The 14,117-nt window shown below is 47.2% G+C and overlaps 6 protein-coding genes across 6 annotated transcripts; 3 read left to right on the top strand and 3 right to left on the bottom strand.

Annotated features, from left to right (window-relative positions):
* Positions 1-921: 921 nt before the first annotated feature.
* On the bottom strand, positions 922-1,863 carry F5147DRAFT_666854 (dehydrase and lipid transport-domain-containing protein). Its single transcript, XM_041435189.1, has 3 exons — positions 1,620-1,863; positions 1,359-1,566; positions 922-1,301 (listed from the first exon to the last, which is right to left on the bottom strand). The coding sequence occupies exons 1-3, from the start codon at positions 1,787-1,789 to the stop codon at positions 993-995; spliced, it is 687 nt and encodes a 228-aa protein (XP_041298900.1). The 5' UTR covers positions 1,790-1,863; the 3' UTR covers positions 922-992.
* A 2,647-nt stretch (positions 1,864-4,510) lies between these two features.
* On the bottom strand, positions 4,511-5,042 carry F5147DRAFT_742251 (uncharacterized protein; the record flags this gene model as incomplete). The annotated part of the gene is made up of 3 exons (XM_041439540.1): positions 4,511-4,693; positions 4,749-4,942; positions 4,982-5,042. The coding sequence occupies 3 exons, from the start codon at positions 5,040-5,042 to the stop codon at positions 4,511-4,513; spliced, it is 438 nt and encodes a 145-aa protein (XP_041298899.1).
* Positions 5,043-7,001: 1,959 nt separating this feature from the next.
* F5147DRAFT_187417 (pyridoxal phosphate-dependent transferase) lies at positions 7,002-9,595 on the top strand. The gene is made up of 12 exons (XM_041428463.1): positions 7,002-7,294; positions 7,345-7,681; positions 7,733-7,933; positions 7,985-8,033; positions 8,090-8,141; positions 8,203-8,356; positions 8,406-8,451; positions 8,507-8,617; positions 8,670-8,730; positions 8,784-9,007; positions 9,066-9,260; positions 9,316-9,595. The coding sequence occupies exons 1-12, from the start codon at positions 7,159-7,161 to the stop codon at positions 9,385-9,387; spliced, it is 1,638 nt and encodes a 545-aa protein (XP_041298898.1). The 5' UTR covers positions 7,002-7,158; the 3' UTR covers positions 9,388-9,595.
* Positions 9,596-10,075: 480 nt separating this feature from the next.
* Positions 10,076-11,276, top strand: F5147DRAFT_187392 (uncharacterized protein). The gene is made up of 4 exons (XM_041428461.1): positions 10,076-10,201; positions 10,254-10,512; positions 10,561-11,137; positions 11,206-11,276. The coding sequence occupies exons 2-3, from the start codon at positions 10,267-10,269 to the stop codon at positions 10,870-10,872; spliced, it is 558 nt and encodes a 185-aa protein (XP_041298897.1). The 5' UTR covers positions 10,076-10,201; positions 10,254-10,266; the 3' UTR covers positions 10,873-11,137; positions 11,206-11,276.
* Positions 11,277-12,785, top strand: F5147DRAFT_187393 (14-3-3 domain-containing protein). Its single transcript, XM_041428462.1, has 5 exons — positions 11,277-11,618; positions 11,682-11,751; positions 11,805-12,120; positions 12,172-12,515; positions 12,567-12,785. Exons 1-5 carry the CDS (start codon positions 11,613-11,615, stop codon positions 12,581-12,583), a joined length of 753 nt encoding a protein of 250 aa, XP_041298896.1. The 5' UTR covers positions 11,277-11,612; the 3' UTR covers positions 12,584-12,785.
* On the bottom strand, positions 12,493-14,116 carry F5147DRAFT_602605 (Deoxyhypusine synthase). Its single transcript, XM_041432263.1, has 6 exons — positions 13,864-14,116; positions 13,327-13,800; positions 13,065-13,274; positions 12,989-13,018; positions 12,838-12,933; positions 12,493-12,785 (listed from the first exon to the last, which is right to left on the bottom strand). The coding sequence occupies exons 1-6, from the start codon at positions 14,056-14,058 to the stop codon at positions 12,723-12,725; spliced, it is 1,068 nt and encodes a 355-aa protein (XP_041298895.1). The 5' UTR covers positions 14,059-14,116; the 3' UTR covers positions 12,493-12,722.
* Position 14,117: the final 1 nt, after the last annotated feature.

Genomic DNA, 14,117 nt, shown 5'->3' with positions numbered 1-14,117 from the left:
AAACCGATCCCTACTGGCTCTCGCAACCACGGAGGCAGGATTAAACCCGCTAAAGCTTGCCTCTCCCACCTAAACTAGATCATGCAATTCGTTCAGTAAAGTGAGTATGTCCTTTGCATCTTAACAAAAAGTTGATCAAGAACACAGATACCTGAAGAAGACAGTCTTGGAGGAAATGGCAGCGGCACGGGAAACCGAGAAGGTACACATAAAACGAGGACAACTTCATGAAGACGGTACTCGCGATCTATCTATCGTGTCTAAGGCATATGGCAAGACAGAAATTACGAGTGACTTAAATATGCCGATGTCCAATGTCTAGCACTGGAGGTTGACACCGGACTACGACGAGACCAAGATATATAACTACCCCAAACCTCCAATACAAAAAATCCTTTGGAAACCGGGAGAGAAAGAAGCTAGAAGGAGGGCTTGCGGGCCCGGGAGTGTAGATTCTGTGATTCTACAACAGACCAAAAAAATACGAAAACCCGATGGAGAAGACTGAAAAGTTGGATGTGCTGAAGGGGATAGAAGCTGACAATGATGTAGTTTTACAACAGACCAAGAATAGTGAAGAGCCAATAGAGGTGACTGGAAAGCTGGACGTGCCGGAGGGGACCAAAGCTGATAACGATATAGCGAAAAGAGTCAAGGCTCCCGCATTCGGCCTCTAGCAGCAATTTTTGCCCAGCACGAACCACTTTGAGCCTGTATTTGTTCATCGTGCGTCGTGTCTAATTGCCGATGCAGACCGAACTGACGTGTGCACCATAGTCCAGGCCTGTCATACGCCTGAGCGTCGTAAGGCTTCATATGGCCCTGGGTCCCTTGACCCATCGTGCATGTAGGGTTTCAGCAGCCTATCACGGGGAAGATCTGATCGCATGATTCTCACTTCGCCCACACATACCAAAATCGTACATTCCACAGTGGCAAATATTAATTCCTTTGGATTAATCGAACATCTGTTCTCATTGCACGTCTGTACATTACTTAGTCCCTGATCCATACACAGCTAGACAGCGTTCTTCAAAGGCTTGCACCATCAGCATAGACACATTTCCAAAAAACTTGGAAGAGAGAGCAGAGTACAGCGGATTTTCAAATGCGAAAGCGATATCCAGTGTGACAAGAGTGGGTCCGGCGTCAGGAGAATGGCTATCCACGGGTACGGAGTTCTTGGCATCACCGTGGAGCAGTAGACCACTTGAAGGGTGAGGGGATATTGATGAAGCTGGTTGGAAGCGCCATGTTGTTTGGAGGGTTTTGAAGAGAGGGGTTGAACTCGATGCTTCGGCCTATAATTTCAAGAAATGATGACTGTGCACTCCACCAGAATGACGAGACAAACTGACCTGGACGGATTCATAAGGCCGACATGTCATCCTGCTAATATAACTCTCCTTGAATGCCAAGAAACTGACCATTAACTCCGCGTCCATCGTGACCACACCATCCTGGCCCACACGTCGTTCCAATATTCTTGAGCCAGTGCAATATGGCACAAAACTGGAATATGAGCCAACATCTGCAACTAAGTTGTACAAATCCATGCGTCCGTAACTTGGGGCACCAATCAGTTCCAACGAATGTGGATATGATCGTCAGGAACATACGGAAAAATCTTGCGTTCGTGGTAAGTCTGTGTTGCTGGCGGTTCATCAGGGTCAGGTGATGTCGATGAGGGCGAGAAAGGCGAGAAGTTCGGGAGGGTGAAGAAGCCTCTCTGATGAGAGGCCCTGCGAGCAGTAACGCATAAACATTGCTGTCGCAAGAGTCGCAGCATCAAAGTTGTTTATTATTATGTAAGTGAAGAAATGTTCTAAACAATGATCAGTAGCGTAGTCAGCCAATTTAACACCATTCATCGTTCAATGATCGGTGCGCGTTAACGATGCTCGATGATCCCAGTGACTTGCAATTGGAGAATTGACAAAAAAGAGGTCGGTACATGTAGATATAGATCGAAAAACATAAGAATTATCGGTGACTTTCGACGTCTTTAGAAAAAAAAGGCACTTTTCGAGACGGAGAAACATAGAGGTCGAGAAGAATGTTTGGTCTTTGATAGGTTTTCGTTCGGTTTAGCTGAATATATGTGCTCAGAAATCTCTCCATCTGGCCCAGAAAACGGTATCGATACAGACCCATAGTATCGAATGAGCTATTGATGGGTATCGCTGTGAATTTTTGATATCATGATGAGGATATAGTAGGCCATCCGAGGGTCCTCGTCCTGCCTGCCGTACCACCTCTCGCATCTTCGTTTCCACCTAGGACTGCGCCGGGGTCCCGCTCTTAGTCGTTAACGTCGGTGCCATCGCCGGCTTGCACCATCGAAGAAGAACCCAGCTAAAAGACCCTAGTAAGTAGCACTCATAGAACAAGTATAATCATACTCACCTGCGCCGCGGCCTTTTTCCTATATTCCTAGTGTACTGTTTCAGTGATGTATCTTCAGAGTGAACGCAAAGTGCTGGCCTTCTTGATGCTAGCTGACATGTTGTTCCAATAGAGGGTAAATACACTTGTTGGCTTGCGCTGGTGAACACGAGACAGTGAACATGTCATCGGGAGTGATAGGTAGACCACCAGACGAGAGATTAGTCGGTGCTAACCGCGGACGCACGACTTGAAAGGTAACAACCGGATATTACAAGTAGTCCTTCTTTCGAGAAGGTTAGAGCAATCTTCACGGCAAGAAAAAGGACTATACCTGTTGCGAAAGCGTGACTTCACGCGCGTATTGAAAAGTAGATAGAAGTGAGTTCCCTCATCACAAAGTTTCGGGCATCTTGGCAACTACAGTCTTCATGTTTGGAATACCATCGACTTCACCAAGATCAACATTTCGAAACTCTGAATCGCTACGAAGGTATCCGAGAAGGCGAAATGGCGAGGCTGTGATGCAGCAAATTGGTACCAGAGTAAGAGCAAGAGAGGGCCGGAGAGATTAGGCGAGAAATCGAAGAGAAGCGACAATACATGTGCATGATCCGGAAAAGAAACAGAAGGACTTGAGGTGAAGTGATATTTACCAGTCTGTGAGTCTTGTTTTCGATCACAAGGGAATGATTGTATCGAGCCGGGGTTCAAGTTGCGGCGCATGGTAGGCTGACAAAAAGATATGCGTGATTCAGCGCTAGTACTAATGCAGTGACTCCACATGCGTGGGGTACAACGCGTGCATACATGTAAAGTTTGTCAAACAATTGTTGCGGAGTACGTCGTGCATTTTTTGAACTTTGCGAAGTTCTTTGTATTGTGCATGAAACCCAATTTGTACTTAGACATCTATTGCTACCTATCTACTTCTTTATTGACGATTTTCACTAGGATCGATGATCGATGAAACTATCAGTAAACAGCCTCTCTCTGAGATGGAAGTTTGGTGCCGTAACATTGGGTGCCACACCTGCCTCATGATGGTTTCTCAGATCTTCCGAGCAACTGACGACCACTTGGGCAGCGGGTACACCAGTCATGCGGCACAATGATGATGGTGATCGAGAACGGGGGCGGGATACCCCAGATGAACCGTCACCCTTCGGAGCACCACGGGTCGATGTATCAGAATAGAAAAAAGGTGCAAAAGGAATGGCATAGGTCAACGCCAAATCCCAAAAGGTAATTGCTGATCACCCGTGAACCACAACGAGTTGTCATACGTTGAGCTCATTGTAATACGAAAATGATGCATGCGTGTTCTTCGCAACACTGCCTTCGGAGTATGACATGCCGTACCGAGCGAGCTGCTCCCACAGATCCTCGGGCTGCACGTAAGTGAACGAGAATTCAAAGTTCAGATCAGCAAGGTCAAACCCCGGGATATTGGTAACCCCGTATTCCTGTGCAACAGCGATCAGAACGTGGATCAGTGCTTCTGAACTGATAACAGAGCGTCACACTTCCATTGTCTAGAAAGGTTCAACTGATCATCTTTAGAGTTAGATAGAGGTAACATCTGACAAGCGGGATCGTCAACAGGATAGATTATGCATACCTTGCTCCCCTAGTCAACGCCGGGGTCCGAGTCGGTGCTGCGAAACTGACAACTGGTAGCCGTCGCATTGGAAAGAAACTAGCTATTCAAGAACTTTCGCGCTGATCTTAACTTGTGCTCATGCAGATCAAGAAGTCATATCCTGAAGATTGCGGAGATCAAAAAATGTCGAGATAAGTTAACTGCAAAATAAACATCGCACACGTATACGGAAGAGGGAGTAGACGATCTCTTAATACCTTCAAGAATTGCACAACGAGACAATTCATGTTGCAAACAACTCGGCATTCTCTGGGCAGTCTCTTGCGATCTTCAGGGGAACATATCAAGTACTGAAAAAAGCATGAAAAAAGACAGATAAGACGCACATGCCCCTCTTGTGAGCACTTGTAACAAGTCTTGCTTTTAGTCACCCCAGATGTTCCATCGGCCAAAGTCGAGCCCGGAGCAGCGAGACAGTCCCTAAGCATTTTTAGTGTCGATTCGCAATAAATGTGAGACTCTTCACCTCGCCATATGATTGGGTCCTCCACATCGGTAGCATTTCACCGGAGGAAGTGTAGATGTGTTCAGAGCACGTCCCGGGGGAGGTGCACGAGAAGCGAACCCGACCCCGGTCCCGGCCCCTGACACTCCAGTAGCCCCACTCGGACAAACGCGAGCAATGTGTCCAAACCGACCGCAGTTCTGATATGTGGTAGGTTCAACAGGGCATCAGGCAACAGACAAGCTGTAAACGTACGTAGCACTTTTGATTACCACTTTGAACTCTGAGATTGGGACATTCTGCCTGAATATGACCAACACCACCACAGGAGTAACACTGCTTTGCAGCGACAGTGCGAGGCGACGGACAAGCTGAGGACTCATGACCAGGTTGACGACAATTGTAACAGAGGCGCTGCTCAGAAGAGCAATTTTCAGCAATGTGACCTACTGGAATAACATTAGATTGTACGAAAGATGAACGATGACGCAGGAAGAACTTGCAGTTTCCGCACTTGAAACATCCCTTCCTGGAAAACTGATACGCCATATCTACAGTCTCAGATCCTTCTGAACAGAATCGTAGAATAAGATTAGATTTTTGAAGAGAGCAAATGTATTCGCACCTCGACACTTCCCTCTTCCAGCGAACCACTAAACTTCTCTTCCCACCTTACTTTGACGAGGACGAGGGTGACGATGAGGAACTGGTTCAATAGCGTTAGACGTCAATTTCGTAACTTAAATTTACAACCTGCCCTGAAGCAGTTAGTAAACCCCATTGGACCCTGTGGCGCAACCTAACCTCGAATACTTAATCCGCTAAATTTCAGACTCTTCGAGGCCTTGTAATTGCGAATGGCTTCTCTCGTCTCCGAGTCACCTGCTTCCTAATGGGCCATCATCAGATGGCGACACGTTCAGTACGGCACGATCGCCTCTTAAAATGAACCGTTGAGGTTGATTGTCCCGTTCTTGTCAGTAGGTCAAACTGAATCCTGATTGGATCGATCCGGGGTGCTCATCCTTGCGGGACAGTACCCCAAATCAACCAGAATTCTGGCCATTTATTGAGTAAACTCCCAAATATGCGATCTGGCCTATCTTGGCGGGCACACATGTTTTGAAACATTCACGCCCATCTTATCGATAGCAACAAATGCCTCCCTCATGTTGTTGCCCTGTCTCTTGAGATCTAGGGTTGCATGTGCAACCGGCTCTTATAAAAGCATGGGTGCGCAAAGCTGTTTTCTTCTTAGGACCCACAGTTCTCACCTGACGGATAGTCAACATTAAGGTCGGTAATGCCGTACACTCTACGATCTTATCATATTGACAACTCCACCTGGTACTATATGTAGTCCTGACCTTCCAGCGGGTAGCCGACCTTCGCGCGCTCGCGCATCGCGCTTCTTGTATGGGCGCTGAGGGATATCCGTTCAGGTAGACTTTCGCTTAGCTTAACGGTGTTTGGTGTTCCTAGACTAACAATCCGCGCAGAATCTTCCTTCTTTTCTGACACCCCTCCCCGCCCCCACAAGAAACGGCGTATCGAGCGACCTAAGCACGGTTCAGCGTATGGGAGGGGGATCAATGATGACGTTCCCAGGTTTCATGCCGCAATCCCGTTTTCATACATCAGAAATGCCAAGTCTATGCTTTATGCTTTATGCCTATGCCTTGATTCATACGGACACGCACATAATTAGCTGCCTACATTTTACAGTCGGGTTGACCACGTTCAACTTTACACACGCACTGGGCCACTGGTACAAAGCCTACGTATCTTGTGTTTTGGTACCTTTGACGTAAATTTGTAAAAGCACACGTGAACGTGAGACTGAGCACGCTTAAAGACACTCAAGTTGCGCAACTGCACTTGAGCTGAAGTATATAAGAACTTCGTTGTGTAGCAAGTCACTGGTAATTTGTCTGACATCGTGACCAGCGGTCGCTGGCCTCGCTGCGACCCTCGATCAACTGTTTTCCTTAGGCTGTCCTATCGGTCTACTAATAGCTATGCAGGGGACTACTAAACTGTGACCACTGCCGCAGACACACAAGAGGGCCTACCACTGCAGTTGACTGCCAGCCGATATGTTCTGACCTGTCCTCACTGCCCATAGATGAACCATAGGCGCTGGTCCACGTTTGCGGCAGCGATGTCGCGACAAGCGTGTCTGGTCGGCTTTTCGGCGCTGTACACCGTGGCACTCTCTGAGAGTTTGAGAGTTATTCCGAACTCCAACCCGTCCTCCCGTGACTGTGCCTATTTATTGTGGGTTATTTCTTGTCTGGAATCTAGTGGACGGAACGAACGGAACGGAACGAACAGACGAAACCAGGTATAGGTAGCAATATGATTAATACCAGCCTAGGGCATATCCATTGTCAAACTTGCTCACACTTTATCGAACCGTACGGTGGACAAGCCAGACATTTCTAATCGGGACTCCGTGACACCGGAAGGTATTGTAATAGGCAAGTCAAGGTAAAGTGCCTCATGCACATGTGGGAGTATTGCTTACTACTACACTACAACTCTCACTTAAGTACTATAGATGGCTATCGTCCCAATGCTAGGCTTATCGCAACCCTGACAGTCGAAGGAGACTCGTCCTCACTTTAGACCACACCAGCCCTACACTGACTGTCATCCTGCCATCATGAGTGTCGAGAAGCGCACACAGTCTATTGATCTCTCTCACCACCTTTCCGAGTTATCAAAAGCTAGGGCAACCTCTCCATTGAAGGGGCTCATGAAGTACTTCGAACAGCCAGGAATTTTGTCCCTCGCAGGAGGTTTGCACTTCTCGTCTGTTAATTTGAATACATCTAATTTGACTTGGCAGGCCTGCCTAGTCCTGCGTATTTCCCCATCTCTGACATTTCTGCAAATGTTTTGGTACCAGAATCATTTGCTCTCACTCCGACCGAGTCGTCCACCTCTTTGTCATGGCTATGGAAATTATTTGGTAGCCAAAATACAACCAAGGAGAGGACTCAGGCTGTCACCATTCCTAAGTACCCTGCCGTTAAAGGGGATATCAACCTAGCCGACTCTCTTCAATACGGCGCAGCAGTCGCACAGGCACAGTTACAAGATTTCTTGAAACAGTTCATTTCTGAGGTCTATCGTCCAGCTTTTGGGGACTGGACCGTCCTTATCGACACTGGTAATACAGATGGGTGCGCCAATTCAGTTATGTTACAATATTTGTTGTGACAATGGTCATCTAGGTGGTCAAGAGCCGTTATGACGCTATGCAACCCCGGTGAGGGCGTACTTTGTGAAGAGTGGACTTATCCCTCCGCCATGGCATCAATGATCCCTTTCAATATCCAGCCTGTACCTGTGGCCATGGATGGATTAGGCATGAGGAGCGATGACCTCGAGAATTTGCTGTCGCGATGGGATCCACTTTCACGTCAAATGCCAAGGTAAGATGTTTTATAAATGCAGAATTCCGCCCGTATCTGATCCTCCCCTAGGCCACATGTTATGTATATTGTGCCTGTCGGACAGAACCCGAGTGGTTCGGTAAGCATACTTTTGCAGCTCATCTAGGAATGCATTCTCAATATTGATGCATGCAGACGATGAGCATCGCTCGCAAGAAGCAGATTTATGACATCTGTGTCAAATACGGTCAGCATACCTTTAGAGAGAAATCAGCTCAATCCGCTAGCTAAATGAACTGAGCGATTAGACGTGATAATCGTCGAAGACGATCCATATTATTTTCTTCAACTGGGCACGTACACATTAAAAGAAGACAGGTCCCCTAGTGCGATGCCTTCTGGAAAACCGTCAGCCGACGAATCTAAGCGATATGTCTCCACTCTGACCCCTAGCTTTTTAAAGTACGAGCCCTTCAATTTTTATGTTATTCTGTCTGACAGTTCGGTTTAGTTTTGACTACGAGGGACGCGTGATCCGTCTCGATACCTTCTCAAAGGTAAGGCATGGAACCTACATTTATACTCCCATCAGGTTGAACGTCCTTTTGGCAGACCATTGCTCCTGGTAGTCGACTGGGATGGTTCACGTGCAATCCTGTCTTTGCAGAGAGGTTAGAGAGACAAGGAGAGACATCAACTCAGTCCCCGTGCGGCTTTGGACAGGTATTCATGATGGTGCATCGTCAAGTGATTGTAGTTAACATTGATTTTACAGGCCGTTATAACGAAGATCTTGACGCATTGGACCTATGATGGTTACATCCGCTGGCTCAGGGGTATGTGACTGCGTCCACCTATTCGAATCATCTGAATGTCACAATTTCATCAGGTTTGCGAACAGAATATCAGCAACGCCGCGATTTCTTTATTGATTGCCTCGCGGAGGAGTTCCATTTACATGCAGTTCCTGCAGTTGCAGGCGTTTGGGAAGGCTGCATCATGTACCAGGCATCATCCAAAGTCAAGAAGAGCACTGGTATGACCGAGAAATACTCGGCCCGGAATCGTACGATGTTTAGCTTCGTTCCCCCAGTTGCGGGAATGTTCGTATGGGTAGGTTGGCGCTCAACCTGTTTGCTTGCATGTTGCGTCCATTCTAAGCTTATATCAGATGAGACTTCATCTCGACCAACATCCCTCATTCGCACCAGGAGATAGAGATACCTTGGAAACAAAGTTATGGACGAAGTTAGGAGAGAATGGTGTGTTATTTGGGCCTGGATGGATGTTCGCAGCCAATGCGATGGCCGAGGACCCTGACGACAACGACTCTGGCCATTTCCGCATCAGTTTCAGCAATGTCGAGGTAAGTCTCGAATCTAATGCAACCGAGCACTTTGATAACGACCTGGTTCCTGAAGTTTGCCGAGCTCAAGAAAGCGGTCACTATCTTTGGACGAGTTATTCGAGAGTTCTTCCAAGAGGATTTGTAGCCGCTGTTTTAGCAGTGGTGACTTATTTATCTTATGAGTTCCAGACTTTATGCACTTTCTGTAAACGTCGCGTGATAAAGCGTGACTATAGACTCAGAGCTGATAGGAAGACTATGTACACAATTCAGTGGAAAATGGAGGTGAAGGCATTGTAGGAAGCTATCTACTTCACAATGCCTTCTTTATAGAATTCTTATAAATGTTGCGATGAAGATGAGTGATTTGTACATGCTAGAGCATTCAATGTCCTGAAAATCTAAGACAGTATTACCCATCTGTGCACTGTGTCAAATGCACCAATGCCGCATGAGTAGTCAACTTTTCAACTCTCTGAAAGCATTTGATTTGGCTTACATGACAGTAACCGAACGAGCTCTATAGTAGCAATACACGTGCATATTCCCAGACTTTCAAGTCCAGCCCCGCACTTCGGACTGTTATTATCCTGCCATCATGAGCCTGAGTGTCGAGAAGCGCACAGTCTATTGATCTCTCTGACTACCTATCTGAGCTATCAAAGGCTAGGACAACCTCTACTGAAGGGGCTCATAAAGTACTTCATGCAGCCAGGAACTGCGTCCCTCGCAGGAGGTTTGCACTCCTCGTCTCTTAATTTGAATATATCTAACTTGACTCGACAGGCATACCTAGTCCTGCGCATCTCCCCGTGTGTCATTCATGCAAATATGGTTGAACGTTCATTTGGCAGACCATTGCTCCTGGTAGTTGACTAGGATGGTGCACGTGCAGTCTTCGCAGAGAGGTTAGAGAGACAAGGAGAGACATCAACTCAGGCCCTGTGTGGCTTTGTATGGTATATGTGGCGAAACTTCGTCCAGTAATTGTATTTGACATTCATTTTACAGGTCGTTATATTGAATGATGGTCGCATCCTCTGGCTCAGGGGTGCGAATAGAGTATCAGCAACGTCACAATTTCTTTATTGATTGCCTCGCGGAGGAGGTCCATTTGCATGCAGTTCCCGCAGTTGCAGGCGTCTGGGAAGGCCGCACCGTGTACCAGGCATCATCCAAAGTCAAGAAGAGCGCCGGTATCAAGAAATACTCAGCCCGGAATCATACCATGTTTAGCTTCATTTCCCCAGGTGCGGGAATGTACTTATGGGTAGGCGGTGCTCAACCCGTTTGCTCTTCCATTCTAAGCTTATATCAGATGAAATTTCATCTCAATCAACTTGATCCCTCATTCGCACCAGGAGATGAAGATACCTTGGACACAAAGTTATGGATAAAGTTACCAGAGAACGGAGTGTTGTCTAGGCCAGGTTGGATGTTCACGGCCAATGCGATGATCAAAAACTCCCATAGCACTGATTCTTCGAGTTCGCATGATTCATCCGAGAGTTCTTTCAAGAGAAGGACTTGTTTTGGATACAGGTCAGCTGCTCGGCGTAAGCAACGACCACCATATGGACCAAGAGACCCTGACTTGAATGCCACGATCCTTTTACTCTCTGCAAATTAGAAGTACAGCCATCCGTGATCATGCAATGATGAACCGATCGCTTCCAAATCTGCATCACGTTAGTCTGAGAGTAGCCGTCGTCATGGACCATGACTTGTCTGGGTATTTCTCTGTTTCCATGGATTCCCACCTATTGTTGAACTCAACGAGGGTTGTCTCAATTTGACCGTTCATTGATGGCATTTGCATTTCAAAGTTGCTACACCTTCTCCCTTCAAAATGTTGCACCGATCTGCTGCGGCAGTCTCCAATTTCGCCGCCTATCGTAAGTGACATACACCGGCAAGTTGCAGTAACGTCAAGCTTGCGTCAAGCACTGATTCCTTAAACCAGAGTCCTGAAATCACCCAGGCTCTCTATCAAATTTAAGTGCACCACTTTGTTTGTTCACATGCCTCGAAGTCGGGGCGCAGCTGTTGCCACGATGAAAACACCAAATAGCCAGCGTATCAAACACGAGGCATCCCTTCTAGACTGGATGATGAACCCTCAACCCACCATTTTCACTGCCACGATCGAGACTTTGCCCTATGCCCAGGGTATGATGATGGTGCCGTATTTTTTTTGGGACCGACTCTTCACAAGGAATCAGGATGCGTCTCATCGGTCCCTTGAGGCTGCAGTGAATTCAGAGACCTTTGGGCGCAAACCAGTGCCCTCGTTGCCCATAACCCCATAAAAAGGCAGCGGGATGCGCAGCAACGTCTGCTGTCTGTCCCCGTCCTGTTCAATTAATACAGATGCCTGTGAGTATTTCATTCTAATTTCTGGGGTGTCACAACAGCATATCTATCTAACCATTCTTCAAGGCACGTATAATATCCAGGGAAGAGTACCTGCTACTCGCCAAGGTCGCAGAGGAGGCGGAGCGTTATGAAGGTTTGTTCGTGCATCATCCCTACATGTTGTTCTCACCCAGCTGTTTTCATAAGACCTCGTAGCGCAGATCAAAGGCTTGACGCAGACGTACGGAGCATTGACCATCGAGGAGAGGAACCTCCTCTCCGTCGCGTACAAAAACATCACAAATTCACTTCGTAGCAGTTGGAGAGTAGTCGATTCCATGGAAAAGCTCGAGTCATCTAGACCCTCTGCACAGTCAAAGCACCAGGTCTCCTTGATCCGTCGTCAGCGGGTTCGCATTGAGAAGGAACTTACAGATGCCTGCAAAGACATCGTAAAATTGCTGAACGATAGTCTTTTGGCCACAGCCAAAGCTGGGGAAGAGACTGTGTTCTATTATAAGCTGTGAGTTCCTTCTCTGATATATGCTGATGACCATCCCATCGTTGCGTCCAGGAAGGGTGATTACTATCGATACCTCGCCGAATTCGTGCAGCAACAAGAACGCAGTCGGTACTCGGATTTGTCACTTGCTGCATACAAATTCGCGTACAAACATGCACTTGCCATGCTGGAGCCGACACATCCAACAAGATTGGGTTTGGCTCTGAATTTTGCCGTTTACTACCACGACGTCAGGAAGAGTCCAGAGAGAGCATGTCACCTCGGCAAACATGCATTCGACGAAGCGGTCGCATGCCTAGATGATTCGTCATCGATGCAAGTCATGCGTGATTCGATGATGATCCTTCAGCTCCTGAGAGACGACCTTGTAATATGGTCCAGTGAGATGCAAAGAGGTAAAGGCTGTCTCTTGATATAATGTTCTATCACTGATTTGAATCACATAGATGGCGTTAGCAAGTGACCCTACGCTGTAACTGTTCTTTTCCTTTTCTATAGTGTCTAGTCTAGTCTCCCGTCATGGAACCCTATTTATATCACATCACTTGTCTTGCGATTAAAGGAATACGTTCCGATATATATCGTACAGTGCATGATAAGGGCTAATCTTGAGCAAATGTTGCAGCCACAAGAAGCGGAAACACTAGCGTCGCGTCAGCGAACACCTGGGGGTCCACGTGAGATCTTGTTACAAGACAAAACATCAGACGAAAGCACCTTGACAGACTCCGCATCGGCACGGATTTTACCCCAGGAGACTGCCTCATCTGGTCGGGCACCAGAATCTGAGCCATCGAATTCTTGACCTGTGTTCTATGAGCGAAGTATATCATCAGATGTGGTCGAGTACTTGTGTTTGAGTACTAACAATGTATACAGAATAATCGGCACCATTTCGCTAGGCGGGTAAGACTTCGATCAATGCTGCGGATGATATAACTTACTATTAGCATTGCATTGGCGATTTGATGTTTGCAAACTCCTCCACCAAGGATGATCATCCCAGCTTTCTTTGATTTTCTGGAGAGTTCGTTCAATGCCCGGATGTCGCGAACGATATCCAATATAAACCCGGGATTCCGGAAGGAATGAAAATATATCATATCCCCCAGCGAGCCGTCAGTGAGGGCGGGACAGAACACGGGTATATCGTTCTGAATTTAGGCTCAGCTGGTGCGAGTGGAAGGAAATCATGCTTGCATTCACTTTATAAGCCCAATAGTAAACAGATTCTTCGTTATTAATTTCCTTTCCCAGTCGTCGAATGAATGAGCTTGGGGACCATACCTCACCGGTTGCCTGCTGTTCAGCCAACATGGTATCAAGGATGGGCAGTAGCCAGTCCTCGAACTTGCAATAATTATCGTTAGGAACAACAAGATTCCCTATCCTATTCATTCCTCGGCTCCGTAGGTCGGCGCCGTCCATGTTGAAGTCGGCCAAGTAAGTCTTGCCGAGACATTTGATGAAATCCTCCTCGATCCCACCTGCAGTTGTAACAATCGCAGCAACGTGCTTGTGCTTGACGAGGTACAAAATGACCTCGCGCAAACCCGATGATATCAGATTGGATGTGTACCCCAGAAAGATGTCACATCGTGTCTGAGCTCTGATCTCTGGAGAAAGGTAATCTTCAGACTCATCAACCGAGATGGGTTGGTCAGATAGACGCCATTTCCGCTAAAAAAAACGGAGTTGAATCCTCAGCACGTCACATAGGCTCTGCAAAATAAAAGTACTCACCATTCTGTTAACAATGTCAATTGCCCTTCCGAGACTGCTTGCCTGAAATCCGATACGTTCGTAACTTTTAAGAAGTTCCTGAAGGGACAGTTTTTTCTCGAGATCGGGCCCTTGTACAGAGATCGCAGAGTCTGAGATGGGCTCAGAAGGTTGTAGCACTGCTGCAGATGCTTCTGCAGGCACTGCGGTAGACATACTGTACAATTTGGTTGAGGGGACTCCGAGTCAGGGGAGACGAAAAACTGACTTCACGG

This window comes from Suillus discolor (genome assembly GCF_016758755.1).
Source record: "Suillus discolor strain FC423 chromosome Unknown F5147scaffold_3, whole genome shotgun sequence".
NCBI lineage: Eukaryota > Fungi > Basidiomycota > Agaricomycetes > Boletales > Suillaceae > Suillus > Suillus discolor.
Note: the sequence above shows the minus strand (reverse complement) of the source record. Positions and strands in the feature narration are given on the sequence as shown.

Excerpts from the sequence above, each read along its gene's own strand:
- F5147DRAFT_666854 (XM_041435189.1), bottom strand. The coding sequence starts at position 1,789 with ATGCTGCGACTCTTGCGACAGCAATGTTTATGCGTTACTGCTCGCAGG. Across the intron at positions 1,567-1,619 it reads CACGAACGCAAGATTTTTCC|TTACGGACGCATGGATTTGT; the intron begins GTATGTTCCTGA and ends TGGTGCCCCAAG. Across the intron at positions 1,302-1,358 it reads GGCCTTATGAATCCGTCCAG|GCCGAAGCATCGAGTTCAAC; the intron begins GTCAGTTTGTCT and ends TTGAAATTATAG.
- F5147DRAFT_187417 (XM_041428463.1), top strand. The coding sequence starts at position 7,159 with ATGAGTGTCGAGAAGCGCACACAGTCTATTGATCTCTCTCACCACCTT. Across the intron at positions 7,295-7,344 it reads AATTTTGTCCCTCGCAGGAG|GCCTGCCTAGTCCTGCGTAT; the intron begins GTTTGCACTTCT and ends TTGACTTGGCAG. Across the intron at positions 8,034-8,089 it reads GACAGAACCCGAGTGGTTCG|ACGATGAGCATCGCTCGCAA; the intron begins GTAAGCATACTT and ends TGATGCATGCAG.
- F5147DRAFT_187392 (XM_041428461.1), top strand. The coding sequence starts at position 10,267 with ATGATGGTCGCATCCTCTGGCTCAGGGGTGCGAATAGAGTATCAGCAA. Across the intron at positions 10,513-10,560 it reads GTGCGGGAATGTACTTATGG|ATGAAATTTCATCTCAATCA; the intron begins GTAGGCGGTGCT and ends AGCTTATATCAG.
- F5147DRAFT_187393 (XM_041428462.1), top strand. Across the intron at positions 11,752-11,804 it reads GGAGGCGGAGCGTTATGAAG|ACCTCGTAGCGCAGATCAAA; the intron begins GTTTGTTCGTGC and ends TGTTTTCATAAG. Across the intron at positions 12,121-12,171 it reads ACTGTGTTCTATTATAAGCT|GAAGGGTGATTACTATCGAT; the intron begins GTGAGTTCCTTC and ends CGTTGCGTCCAG.
- F5147DRAFT_602605 (XM_041432263.1), bottom strand. The coding sequence starts at position 14,058 with ATGTCTACCGCAGTGCCTGCAGAAGCATCTGCAGCAGTGCTACAACCT. Across the intron at positions 13,275-13,326 it reads TTTACTATTGGGCTTATAAA|AACGATATACCCGTGTTCTG; the intron begins GTGAATGCAAGC and ends GCCTAAATTCAG. Across the intron at positions 13,019-13,064 it reads TCGCCAATGCAATGCTAATA|CGAAATGGTGCCGATTATTC; the intron begins GTAAGTTATATC and ends TTACCCGCCTAG.